The 14,347-nt window shown below is 33.3% G+C and overlaps 1 protein-coding gene across 1 annotated transcript in view; it reads right to left on the reverse strand.

The window, feature by feature from the left end:
- Positions 1 to 6,391: 6,391 nt before the first annotated feature.
- The window catches only part of LOC139504049 (uncharacterized), a 76,525-nt gene continuing 68,569 nt past the window's right edge, over positions 6,392 to 14,347 (reverse strand). Inside the window, exons 9-10 of the mRNA XM_071294108.1 lie at positions 7,705 to 7,723; positions 6,392 to 7,142 (exon numbers count right to left, since the gene is read on the reverse strand). Coding sequence (XP_071150209.1) covers positions 6,392 to 7,142; positions 7,705 to 7,723 — 770 coding nt within the window. The remainder of the gene's footprint in view (positions 7,143 to 7,704; positions 7,724 to 14,347) is intronic.

The following is a 14,347-nucleotide window of genomic DNA, read 5'->3' on the forward strand; positions in this document are numbered from 1 at the left end:
ATCATCGACTATGGCAAAATACAATGTATCTCTTGAAATGTTTTGTTAATTTAGCAGTATAGATAAAATTAAACTTCATTACAAGATCGAACAACGTTTTACGGGAAGCAGTTAAATTAAAAATTGGTGCCAGTAGATCGAAACTACTAGAACTAGTTTTGCTGGTAGTTTAATTGTGCAGATCACAAAAGTTCAAAACTCTAAGCGTTAAAATTTTGTTGTTGCTGTTGTATCTCATTTGTCTTGAAAAAACGTTAATTGACGCGTACAACATATAAGAATCCGTGAAAAACGCGAAATGTGACGTTCTCATCTGCCGCTTTTTGCAGAGCTGGACACAACGTCATAGAGCTTTAATTAAGTTGCGTTAGCTAATGCGCATAAACAAAAGGCTGTTTGGTCTTTAAGTCTATATTTAACATGCAACTAATAACATTGATTTTTCACATCGTTGTTAGCCATGTACACATATTTTTTTTTATAACAGATAATAAATAACTGCCAAGTACCAAAGATGATATACTTCATTTTGTAATATACTTCAATATTGACGTTATAATGTTTTGTTGACATTTTTATTCTTAGACGTTTGACGTTCCATAAGTCCTGAAGGGATTATCGGAGATTTAGCCTCAAGCTATAGTACTTATGAGGATGATCATACTTATGTATGTCTTTTATCCAGCGACAAATGTTACATATTAATATATATTAAGGATGATGAAATGATAATGATAAATGCATATCCCTTTTTATACATGCCAAACACTTAGAGCCGCATTTTCATATGCTTAGGTAACAAGAGAGCGTAACCACTATAAAGACACACTTGTCTTTCTACGAGTAAACCAGCCAGCCTGCTACCAGTCAATCCCATGTACAAGTATATAATTATGAATATTAAATGTTTTTTCAGTCGTGTAACACATTCACTGGTGATCCTGTCCATGGAACTGTGGCATAGTTGTCTATATATATACCCCCAAAGCGAAACAAAAATGGAAACTAAAAATTTCCGCAAAATCAATCAATATACGTAATAGTTTCTACTTCTATTTGGACAAGTAAGAGTACAAGAAAAGTCCCGTAAAGACTGAAAAATGTAGCAACTATGAGCAAAGCCGATACAACAAAGTCAGCTATAAGAAGCCTCAAAATGACAAATGTAAAACACCTAAAACGAGAAAACTAACAGCCAAATTAATGTTAAAAAAATTAACGAAAAGACAACAACAAACGATAAGCACTGAATTACAGGTTCCTGACTTGGGACAGTCACATACGTACTAGATCAATGTTGTGACAGTACGAAATAATGGATGAGTATTATAAACTTGATAAGTATTCTTTATTTATAAGTTGTAGTTGTTTTTAAGATAGTGTTCAGAAGCTCTGGATACTATCAGATCGATACATAGTTTATTTGGAAATACTAGAAATTGCTATTTTTATGCTTCGTTTTAGTCTCACGAGTCAGCCCTTTCTTACTGTTTTAATTGAAACATGACCATTTGCTAAACATACTTGTATGATCTCTATTGGCTTTAACTTTGATATTTATAAATATAAAATAACTTCTCGACATTAAATTGCTGAAATATCAGATAAGACTTAGGCCTCAAGTTATAATACTTACGACAAAGAAGCCTCAAGCTATATATATAATACATGTACTTACGACGTAGAATTAACCTCAAGCTATAGTACTTATGAGGATGATCATACTTATGTATGTCTTTTATCCAGCGACACATGTTACATATTAATATATATTAAGGATGATGAAATGATAATGATAAATAATTATCCCTTTTAATACATGCCAAACACTTAGAGCCGCATTTTCATATGCTTAGGTAACAAGAGAGCGTAACCACTATAAAGACACAATTGTCTTTCTACGAGTAAACCAGCCAGCCTGCTACCAGTCAATCCCATGTACAAGTATATAATTATGAATATTAAATGTTTTTTCAGTCGTGTAACACATTCACTGGTGATCCTGTCCATGGAACTGTGGCATAGTTGTCTATATATATACCCCCAAAGCGAAACAAAAATGGAAACTAAAAATTTCCGCAAAATCAATCAATATACGTAATAGTTTCTACTTCTATTTGGACAAGTAAGAGTACAAGAAAAGTCCCGTAAAGACTGAAAAATGTAGCAACTATGAGCAAAGCCCATACAACAAAGTCAGCTATAAGAAGCCTCAAAATGACAAATGTAAAACACCTAAAACGAGAAAACTAACAGCCAAATTAATGTTAAAAAAATTAACGAAAAGACAACAACAAACGATAAGCACTGAATTACAGGTTCCTGACTTTGGACAGTCACATCCGTACTAGATCAATGTTGTGACAGTACGAAATAATTGATGAGTATTATAAACTTGATAAGTATTCTTTATTTATAAGTTGTAGTTGTTTTTAAGATAGTGTTCAGAAGCTCTGGATACTATCAGATCGATACATAGTTTATTTGGAAATACTAGAAATTGCTATTTTTATGCTTCGTTTTAGTCTCACGAGTCAGCCCTTTCTTACTGTTTTAATTGAAACATGACCATTTGCTAAACATACTTGTATGATCTCTATTGGCTTTAACTTTGATATTTATAAATATAAAATAACTTCTCGACATTAAATTGCTGAAATATCAGATAAGACTTAGGCCTCAAGTTATAATACTTACGACAAAGAAGCCTCAAGCTATATATATAATACATGTACTTACGACGTAGAATTAACCTCAAGCTATAGTACTTATGAGGATGATCATACTTATGTATGTCTTTTATCCAGCGACACATGTTACATATTAATATATATTAAGGATGATGAAATGATAATGATAAATAATTATCCCTTTTAATACATGCCAAACACTTAGAGCCGCATTTTCATATGCTTAGGTAACAAGAGAGCGTAACCACTATAAAGACACACTTGTCTTTCTACGAGTAAACCAGCCAGCCTGCTACCAGTCAATCCCATGTACAAGTATATAATTATGAATATTAAATGTTTTTTTTTCAGTCGTGTAACACATTCACTGGTGATCCTGTCCATGGAACTGTGGCATAGTTGTCTATATATATACCCCCAAAGCGAAACAAAAATGGAAACTAAAAATTTCCGCAAAATCAATCAATATACGTAATAGTTTCTACTTCTATTTGGACAAGTAAGAGTACAAGAAAAGTCCCGTAAAGACTGAAAAATGTAGCAACTATGAGCAAAGCCCATACAACAAAGTCAGCTATAAGAAGCCCCAAAATGACAAATGTAAAACACCTAAAACGAGAAAACTAACAGCCAAATTAATGTCAAAAAAATTAACGAAAAGACAACAACAAACGATAAGCACTGAATTACAGGTTTCTGACTTGGGACAGTCACATCCGTACTAGATCAATGTTGTAACAGTACGAAATAATTGATGAGTATTATAAACTTGATAAGTATTCTTTATTTATAAGTTGTAGTTGTTTTTAAGATAGTGTTCAGAAGCTCTGGATACTATCAGATCGATACATAGTTTATTTGGAAATACTAGAAATTGCTGTTTTTATGCTTCGTTTCAGTCTCACGAGTCAGCCCTTTCTTACTGTTTTAATTGTAACATGACCATTTGCTAAACATACTTGTCTGATCTCTATTGGCTTTAACTTTGATATTTATAAATATAAAATAACTTCTCGACATTAAATTGCTGAAATATCAGATTAGAATTAAGCCTCAAGTTATAATACTTACGACAAAGAAGCCTCAAGCTATATATATAATACATGTACTTACGACGGAGAATTAGCCTCAAGCTATAGTACTTATGAGGATGATCATACTTATGTATGTCTTTTATCCAGCGACACATGTTACATATTAATATATATTAAGGATGATGAAATAATAATGATAAATGCATATCCCTTTTTATACATGCCAAACACTTAGAGCCGCATTTTCATATGCTTAGGTAACAAGAGAGCGTAACCACTATAAAGACACACTTGTCTTTCTACGAGTAAACCAGCCAGCCTGCTACCAGTCAATCCCATGTACAAGTATATAATTATGAATATAAAATGTTTTTTTCAGTCGTGTGACACCTTCACTGGTGATCCTGTCTATGGAACTGTGGCATAGCTGTCTATATATATACCCCTATAGTTTCTACTTCTATTTGGACAAGTAAGAGTACAGGAAAAGTCCCGTAAAGACTGAAAAATGTAGCAACTATGTAAATTGGCATTTTCATTCATTTTTAATCAGAGATACTTGGGGATATGATATTTTTAAGCCAATTACTATGGTCTATAAATTTATTGTTTACTATCCACAGTGGTCAATGTTTATATGCGGATTATTAATTATCAGTTGCGAATCAAGTACACCTTCCAAATTACAATCTATATAACAAATTGATGTACATAGGTATTAACACATATTATTTTCAATTACAATATCCTTTTTTTTAATGTTCGTTGACTTTCATTTGAAAGTGAAGTGTATGTCAACTATTAAAATTTAAAAAAGTACAAGCACTGTATTAATTTCTTTTAAATATACACTTCCCGTTGACGTATGTTTTCCCTAACGAAAAACAAATCGGAGATGGTAAATTAAGGAGATTAACTGCAGAAAAAGCGAGCGTTTAAAATAATGCTTAATAAAGTATGATGCCATCCCGATTATCAACTTTAACAGAGACGCACTCTGATTAACACTTTGAGTTCTTTTTTTTCTGAAATTGCTAAAAAAAAAATCGATCTTATAATAAAGACCCACGGAAGTTAAATATTATAAAACAGTAAAAAACGAAAAGAAGAAGAGACATTAATCTTATAACGACAAACAAAAGCAATATAAATATCAAATAATGAAAGGTTCATTAAATTTTGCAAAAGTATAAAGGAAAAACAAAGTCATGGTCAAAACCATGAAAGACAACTCAAATGAATTGTATGATAGGTAAAGATGCGTATATATACGTGGTCTTATGACAGTAAAGTTTCGGCGGGAAACTCAATAATCACGTGATACATAAAAATCATGATTTCTTTCGTTTTTCATCATCTAAGAAATATTTGATATTGATGAACTGTATTACGAATGGGTATCATAGTTTAGGAATACTTAATTAAAACCTGAGTAACGCATTTAACAAAATTAATTGGTTAGAAATAACCGGTCCCGTAACGTGCGTACGTCGAGTTAGGTACGTATGTCAGTTTATTGGAAATCTCTACTAGGCGATCGCCTTCAAGAAGTTAATTGACCTTATCTTAAATAAAAACATTATTTCTTTTATCGGCTTTCTTAATAATTAATGACTCATCATTTAACAGAGAAGAAATGCCAGACCTTTGTGAGACACTTAACTTGTTTGGAATTTTTCGAATTTGCATTGAAGATAATTCATACTTTGTATTAAACAGGTAATTTTCGAGGGTGTTGCAGGTTAAAGGTGGTGTGTGTGTCATGTGTGTCCAGATTTAACTCTGAAAGGATGAATTTCATCCAAACTACCATGATATAAGTTCTTAGCAAAACTTCGAAATCATGTAATAAATCATGCTTTGCTTTTTTGACTGACGATGAAGGAATGCATTTTAAACCCCTGGATAATATCAAATACTCGTCATCAGTTAAATTTCTATGCGAAAGATTAACAACCTGTTTTCTCGGTTGTGATAACATAAATGTTAGCTTACTTTGCTGTATTGCAGCTTTATTTTTCAACCATCGTTTATGTTTATTTCTTTTAGCATATTTATTATAATGTCTAGCCATTTCTGTGATCACATAGACTAGTACTGGCTGAAAAGCTATTTTCAATGCAATATCAACAAAACAAAAATGTAGGAGGCGTGGTGTATTTGCTTAAACAGAATCCATTGGCTGAGTTTCTTCTCCAATTATATTAAGACAAAACAAATACTTCAATACATACCAATTTAATGGATATTTTAAATTCCAAATTACCAAATAATAGAAAACAAAAGATATTATTTTTTTTCAGCAGTAAAAACATGCCGGGTCAAGTTATTAAAAAATGACACAATAAAATATTTATTGTTTATTTTTAATTCCGATACGATGCGACAGTTCCTTTAGATTGATATGGTTTATTTCTCATGTCCCTTTTGTTTTTTTCCAGTTTTTCTGTAATTTCAAATAATCCGATGGTTTTCTACTACGTATGTCTGTGTTTAAAGATTTCTATAATTTTGATATAATTTGTCCCAAAAGTAGTATATCACACTGTAAGAATATTGTTTTTGGAAAGCGCTGTTGCGATTTAATTTTTATGTATTGTCTGAAAGATATGCACTACCAAAAACTGTGTTCTCGGGCCTAATGGTCTTATTCATCACATATTCACACTATGCTTTCCCTTTATGAATGTTTAATTCAGTAATTGACCCAGTAATTACTGAATTGGTTGAATGGTGGAAACAGATATAAGTATGCAACTGAGACATATGTGATACTTGTATGTTTGTAATCACAACGTCACTTGAATTGCCATTAGAATATACCTTGATAACATATCCGGACACATGGCCTTTTGTACATAACCCTAGCACATTTCCTTCGTTATCTATGGTAAGATCTTGTAGATCTGTCATACTCGGATCAGCAAAGGTGAATATTTCATTACCATCTCTATCAATACAGATCAGCTGACTATGTTCTCTATCGATGCAGTAGATACGTTGTGAATCAACATCGTAACACATGTCATATGTTGTAAAACTAAGTGCAATATGTCGTTGAACATTTCCTGTCATATTCAGTACGGTGATACCGAATTTTACACCAATATAGAATTGGTTTTCGGTGTATATAAATGAAAGGGGTTTATATGTTGTTGCAGTATCGCAAAAGTATTGAACATGGTTTTGTTGAGTGTCAACTATAGCCACACTATTATTTTTCAGTAACACTGCAACAGTATTTTTGTCAATTACATCCATTTTAAGCGAAGCTTCTTTTAAATTAAAACGCTGTCTTTTTTCTCCACTGACAGAAATTGTTATTACTGCAGAGTGAACATGATTTGTATACTTATTACCAACTACAATAACCAATCCATTGGATAAACATTTAATATCACATATCGTCATGTTAAAACTGTACATAGAATTCAATATGAATATATCACTGAGAAGTTGGATGGAGTGACGATAATATTTGTCTTCGTGTTTTCTGAAACAGTCTTTACATAAAACTGTTTTGCACTGATAGCAATTGTACACGGACATGTTTTCACAATAGTTGCACCTTAAGAGAGAAAACATGAATACTGGTATCAAATCTATCTTTTTCTTCAAATACATTAATTTTACAAATAACTGAATTGAATTTGATATATTTATAAAAAAACATTTACGTCTTAATGCACGCATTACAATATTTAACAAGCAATGAAATAATGGTCAAAGAACAAGAAAACAGTAAACTATTTGCAACTTACATTTTCCAATAGAGACCGTTTTCTTTTTTCTTTCAAAATATAGAAATATAGTGATGCATTTTCAGCCATGAAATTAGTATTTATTTATATGTTACAAAATATTGAAAAATGTTGTATTGAGCTTGTTGATTCATTTTGGGCTTTTTTTTTTTAACATTTTAATGTTAACAAACATAGATGTATGCCGTTATAATCAGAAGTAATGAAAACTTTACTTACTTTCGGTGGTCTTTTTTTTCTACAAAGTATACAATAGAACTTAAAGAAATGAACAGATATATATATATATTTAAAACTAAGACCAGTGTATAAAGTCAAATCGCAAACACTATACCAGAAATGCTTCTTTAATTACTATTCCATATAACATGTATACGACTAAGGCAGTGTTCACATTAAACGCCGTGTCCAGTAAACATGTTTACATTTGGTTTAATGTAATGTACACTAGTTTCTCATTAAACTATACGTCATTTTAATGTTCTTTACGTAGAACCGAATTCAAATTTTCGAACAGCTTTTCTAGCAGTTAGGGAACGACCATTAGACTTTAAAAAAGGGGGATGGATGTTTCCACAATATGATTAAAAAAACAAGTTGGGTCATACAGGTGATTAGAATGAACAAATATTCTGAATCCAAAGTTTCCCCATACATTATAGTGTTAAATATTGAATTGGTACCATCGAAAAAAAAACACTATAGATAAACTCTCACGCGAGAAAAAATTCTGACTCACAACCCCTCTTTTTTAAAGTACAGTGGTTGCTCCTTTAAGAAAGACATTTTAGATGATTTGCAGTATTTTAAAGATGTCTGTATTACTCATTAAAAACGTAAGCTGCATCAGCGTGCATACAGACGATGAAAAATAATTGCGATGTTAAAGATCACTACATTTCCCTCTTTTCTGTTTGTTTCAAATGTTGTTTTCTCCAAGGAGGATTTGGCAAAGGGAGGGGGTAATGTTTTTTTTATTATTTCTAATTATATTTTAACAAATCTGAGATACTACACAAACAAACAATTAACCCCGCCCTTTTTGAGTAATGCATTTATGAGTGAATCGTTATTTGCGTAAAGACCAGTGGCAAATAGTTCTGTCAGTGTGTACAACCAGTCGATTCGGGGAGACCTTTTCAAATGAATTATGTGTTCGGCAATGATGATGGATGAGTCTTGATAAGGGGTTAATAAGGCTACGTAAAGTGTTTTATAACAAATTTAAATGTATCAAGTTTAGAAAAATATTTCTGAAAAGAACTTTATTAATAAGTGTTATAAGTATCAATTTATATAAAAATCGTTTCCTTTTCAAATATACATGGAAAAATTAAAGTTCTGAATGCCTAGTTTTGTGTACACTTAACCTACACAAGGCCTACATCGACTATCGACTACATGTAGACAAAACATGATTTAAACTACATGTAAACATTGAGTTTTATCCATGTGAACATAAATATGATTAGTTTATGTGTGAGTTACACTAACACAACACCGAGTTTAGGTCTATCTATGATAAACGGGACGATTTCAACTTCCCAATTATCAATTTCCCATTTCTCAGCAGTAACATACCCTCTGCCCCTTCGTATGGTGTTTACATATCACAATTGATACGTTATTCTCGTGCTTGTTCACACTATACGGACTTCATATACAGGAGTGTGCTCCTTACGCAGAAACTGCTCCAACAAAGTTATGAGGAGGACAGATTAAAATTGACACTCCGTAAATTTTATGGACACCATCACGATTTGGTGGATCCATACGATGTTTCGTTGACCAAACTAGCTAAGGACATTTTTACCACATGGTAGATTGTGTTTTGTCATAATGTCGTCCAATCTTTTAATTACCAAACGTGACTTATTCCCGATTGTGACTGTTTTGCCGAGTGTGAACTCGCATTACTATAAGACGTGGTACGGTACTTATCCATCCCAAATTCATGTATTTATATATATATATATAGACCAACAGGGGATCCCATAGAACGCTCCCTATTAGATACATGATTACTTAACAACGGGATCCTTTAGAACACCCTATAGCAGATACACAATTATTAAACCACAGGGAATCCTATAGACCGCCCAGGGGATCCTGTAGAACGCCCTCCAATAGATACATTATGAACAAACAACAGGGCTCCTATAGACCGACCTAGAGATTCTATGGACCGACCCAGGGATCTTAAAGAACGCCCTATAGCATATGCATGATTATTAAACAATACCAACCAACAGGGGAACATATAGACGGCCCAGAGGATCTTACAGAACGTCGTATACTAGAAACATAATGAACAAACAGCAGGTTATTCTAAAGACCGCCTCGGAGATCATATAGAACGCCCTTCAGCATGCAAATACACGACTATTACACAACAGGGGATCCTATAAAACGCCCTCTAGTATATACGTAAAGTAGATACATGTTTAAAAAAAACAGGTGAACCTATAGAAGGTTCTATCCTAGATGCATACAAATCAAACAGGGGATCCTGAAGAATATATAATGCTCAGACAACAGGAGATCATGTGGATGGGCCTATAGTATAAACATGAAAAACAATCAACAGGGGATCCTATAGAACGTCCTATGATTGATATATAATGTTGAGAAAACAGGGCATCCTGCAGACCGCTCAAGGGATCATAAACGCCCTATCATAATAAACAAAGAACAGGGGAATTTCCTATCTCAGATGCATATTTTTTTTTAACAAAAGGGGATTCTATAGACCGCCCTATAGTATAAATATGAAAAACATAGACCAGTGGAACCTATCTCAGATGCATATTTTTTTTAACAAAAGGGGATTCTGTAGACCGCCCAGGGAATCCTGTAGAACGCCCGATAGTATAAACATAAAAAAAAACAATCAACAGGGCATCCTGTAGACCGCCCCAGGGGATCCAGTAGAACGCCCTTTAGTATACAAATGACAAACAATCAATATAGGGGATCCTATAGAACGTCCTATAGTAGATATATAATGTAGAGACAAAAGGGGATCCTGTAGACCGCCCATGGGATCCTATTGAACGCCCTTTAGTATATACATGATGAACAAACAAAAGGGGATCATGTAGAACGTTCTATAGTAAATATATAATGTTCAGACAAAAGGGGATCCTGTAGACTGCCTAGGGGATCCTATTGAACGCCCTGTAGTATATAAATGATTAACAAACAACATGGGATCCTATAGAACGTCTTATAGTAGATATATTATGTTGAGAAAACAGGGGATCCTGTAGACCACCCAGGGGATCCAGTAGAACGCCCTTTAGTATATAAATAATAAACAAACAATATAGGGATCCTATAGAACGTCTCATAGTAGATATATCATGTAAAGACACAAGGGGATCCTGTAGACCGCCCATGGTATCCTGTAGAACGCCCTTTAGTAAAAATATGATAAACAAACAATATAGGGATCCTGTAGAATGTTCTATAGTAAATATATAATGTTCAGACAAAAGGGGATCCTGTAGACCGCCCATGGGATCCAGTAGAACGCCCTGTAGTATATAAATAATAAACAAACCATATAGGGATCCTATAGAACGTCCTATAGTACATATATAATGTAAAGACAACATGGGATCCTATAGAACGTCTTATAGTAGATAAATAATGTTGAGAAAACAGGTGATCCTGTAGAACGCCCTATAGTATAAACATGAAAAAACAATCAACAGGGGGTCTTATAGAACGTATAGTACATATATCATGTTGATAAACAGAGATTCCTGCAGACCACCCAAAGTTTCCCGCAGACGCCCAAGGGATCATATAGAAAGCCCTATAGTATAAACATGAAAAACAATAGAACGCCATTTAGTACATATATAATGTAAAGACAACAGGGTATCCTTTAGACCGCCCAATGGATCCTTTAGAACGCCCGTTAGTAAATACATGATTAACAAACAATAGGGGATCCTATTGAACGTCTAATAGTAGATATATTATGTTGAGAAAACAGGGGATCCTGTAGACCGCCAAGGGGATCCATCCTGTAGAGCGCCCTATAGTATATATATGAAAAATAAACAACGGGGGATACTTTAGAACGTCTTATAGTAGATATATATTTTTTAAACAAATGTGGATCCTGTAGAAAGCCCTATAATAATACATAAAAAAACAATCAACAGGGCATCCTGTAGACCGCCAATGGGATCCAGTAGAACGCCCTTTAGTATATAAATAATAAACAAACAATGTAGGGATCATATAGAACGTCCTATAGTAGATATAAAATGTAAAGACAACATGGGATCTTGTAGACCGCCCATGGTATCCTGTAGAACGCCCTTTAGTATAAACATGATAAACAAACAACTGGGGATCCTGTAGACCGCCCAGTGGATCCTGTAGAAAGCCCTATAATATAAACATAAAAAAACAATCAACAGGGCATCCTGTAGACCGCCCAGGGGATCCAGTAGAACGCCCTTTAGTATATTAATAATAAACAAACAATATAGGGATCCTATAGAACGTCCTATAGTAGATATATAATGTAAAGACAACAGGGGATCCTGTAGAACGCCCTATAGTATAAACGTGAAAAACCATCAACAGGGGGTCTTATAGAACGACCTTTAGTAGATATATATCGTTCAGACAACAAGGGATCCTGAAGACCGCCCAGGGGATCCTGTAGAACGCCCTTTAGTATATACTTGATTAACAAACAATAGGGGATCCTATAGAACGTCTTATAGTAGATATATTATGTTGAGAAAACAGGGGATCCTGTAAACCGCCTAGGGGATCAAGTAGAACGCCCTTTAGTATATAAATAATAAACAAACAATATAGGGATCCTATAGAATGTTCTATAGTAGATATATAATGTAAAGACAACAGGGGATCCTGTAGACCGCCCATGGTATCCTGTAGAACGCCCTTTAGTATATACATGATAAACAAACAACTGGGGATCCTGTAGAATGTTTTATAGTAAATATATAATGTTCAGACAAAAGGGGATCCTGTAGACTGCCTAGGGGATCCCATTGAACGCCCTTTATTATGTTGAGAAAACAGGGGATCCCGTAGACCGACCAGGGGATCGTGTAGAACGCCCTATAGTATATACTTGAAAAACAAACAACGGGGCCAATTAGTTCAAATGTTTAATGTTATATTTGTAATTCTCATCGGATTTTGTCAAATGTGTTGACGTCTTTTCTATTATATTTATGTGTTATGATAAAGAAAATTAATCACCGCCTTTATTTATCAGATTTGATTTCGTTCAAAGTAATCAATACGATATTTTACGTTTGAAGTTAGATTTATAGCAAACCGGACATAGTTTTATAATATAGTTAATTGCTACCTCAGTTTTATATAAATAAGAATTAAAATGTGCTTTGTTATTAAATGCAATATCAGTATTTAGTTCAAATATATAATCTTAAATTAATCCTAATTCTATCTTATTCATTCTTATGTGACGTCATTTTTCATTTTTGATGCTCTGTTTTACTAATTCAAATGACGTCATTTTTTCGTCATTTTTCAGTTTCAAATAGGACGTCACTTGGCGTAGAGGTTTAAACGTATTCGGATGTGTCTACTTTTGTGTTTCAAATGTCTGGTTATGTAAATGTATTTCAGTTGTTTCCTGTAATTAGTTAATACTTCAGCTTTATCATGTACATCTTTTGAATATTCATTTTATTAAATTTACTGTTTGCAAAAGTATAAATTACTCTAAATTATAGGGATTTTCTGGTAACTTAACAGAAAACCCTTGCCGTTTTTGGCACAACCTTTTTGATCTTTTGGTCCTCGATGCTGTTCAACTTTGTACTCGTTTCGGCTTTCAAACTTTTGTATCTGCGTCACACATAGGTCTTGTCTGGACAAAATACACTTCTGGCGTAATAAAATTTTGAACTTGTTGCCTTTTGTTGGCTGTTGTTCGTGTGATTCTTTGTCAATTGTGTTCTCCAATTTATTTATATTGTAGTCCTGTGTTGTCATTTTGATGTTATATTTCACATGGCCATAAAAGTGCGAGGTTTGGCATGCCACAAAACCAGGTTCAACCCACCATTTTTTCCTTAAAAAATGCCCTGTACCAAGTCAGGAATATGGTCATTGTTATATTATAGTTCGTTTCTGTGTGTATTACATTATAACGTTGTGTCGTTTGTTTTCTCTTATTTTTGAGTGTAAATTCACATTGCGATAAGACGTGTCACGGTACTTGTCTATCCCAAATTCATGTATTTGGTTTTGATGTTATATATATTACTCTCGTGGGATTTTGTCTATGTGTGTTACATTTTAGTGTTATGTCGTTGTTCTCCTCTTATATTTAATGCGTTTCCCTCGGTTTTAGTTTGTTATCCCGATTTTGTTTTTTGTCCATGGATTTATGAGTTTTGAACAGCGGTATACTACTGTTGCCTTATTTAGGTCAATTTGTGAATTAACAAAGGTTAAAAAAGGTAATGCCAGTTCTTATTCTGCGCTCCTGTGATTAATACCATCTATTAAAGGATGTAGTCAGGTGAAGTTTTAAATCTTGAATTTAGAAGTTATATAAAAATTTAGAAGATAATTACTTCAGGATCAAAATAAGCTTGGATATTGATAGGTTATGGAACTCCTTTCGAGATATTTTATTTTTCTTTTAATGGCGGGTAAAACTGACTCGGACTTATACCTTATAGTTATCAATATTATTTTGGTCTAAATTCGTAAGAAAATAAATCTAGACTCCCTTTAAATTTTGGTAATGACCTTTTATAAGCTATTGAAATCTTCCATGAAAAAGGCGGTGATATATTGAGCAAAAATGTTTAACCTGAATTGAAGAACA

The sequence above is a fragment of the Mytilus edulis genome, chromosome 14, assembly GCF_963676685.1.
Source record: "Mytilus edulis chromosome 14, xbMytEdul2.2, whole genome shotgun sequence".
In the NCBI taxonomy this organism is placed as follows: Eukaryota; Metazoa; Mollusca; class Bivalvia; order Mytilida; family Mytilidae; genus Mytilus; species Mytilus edulis.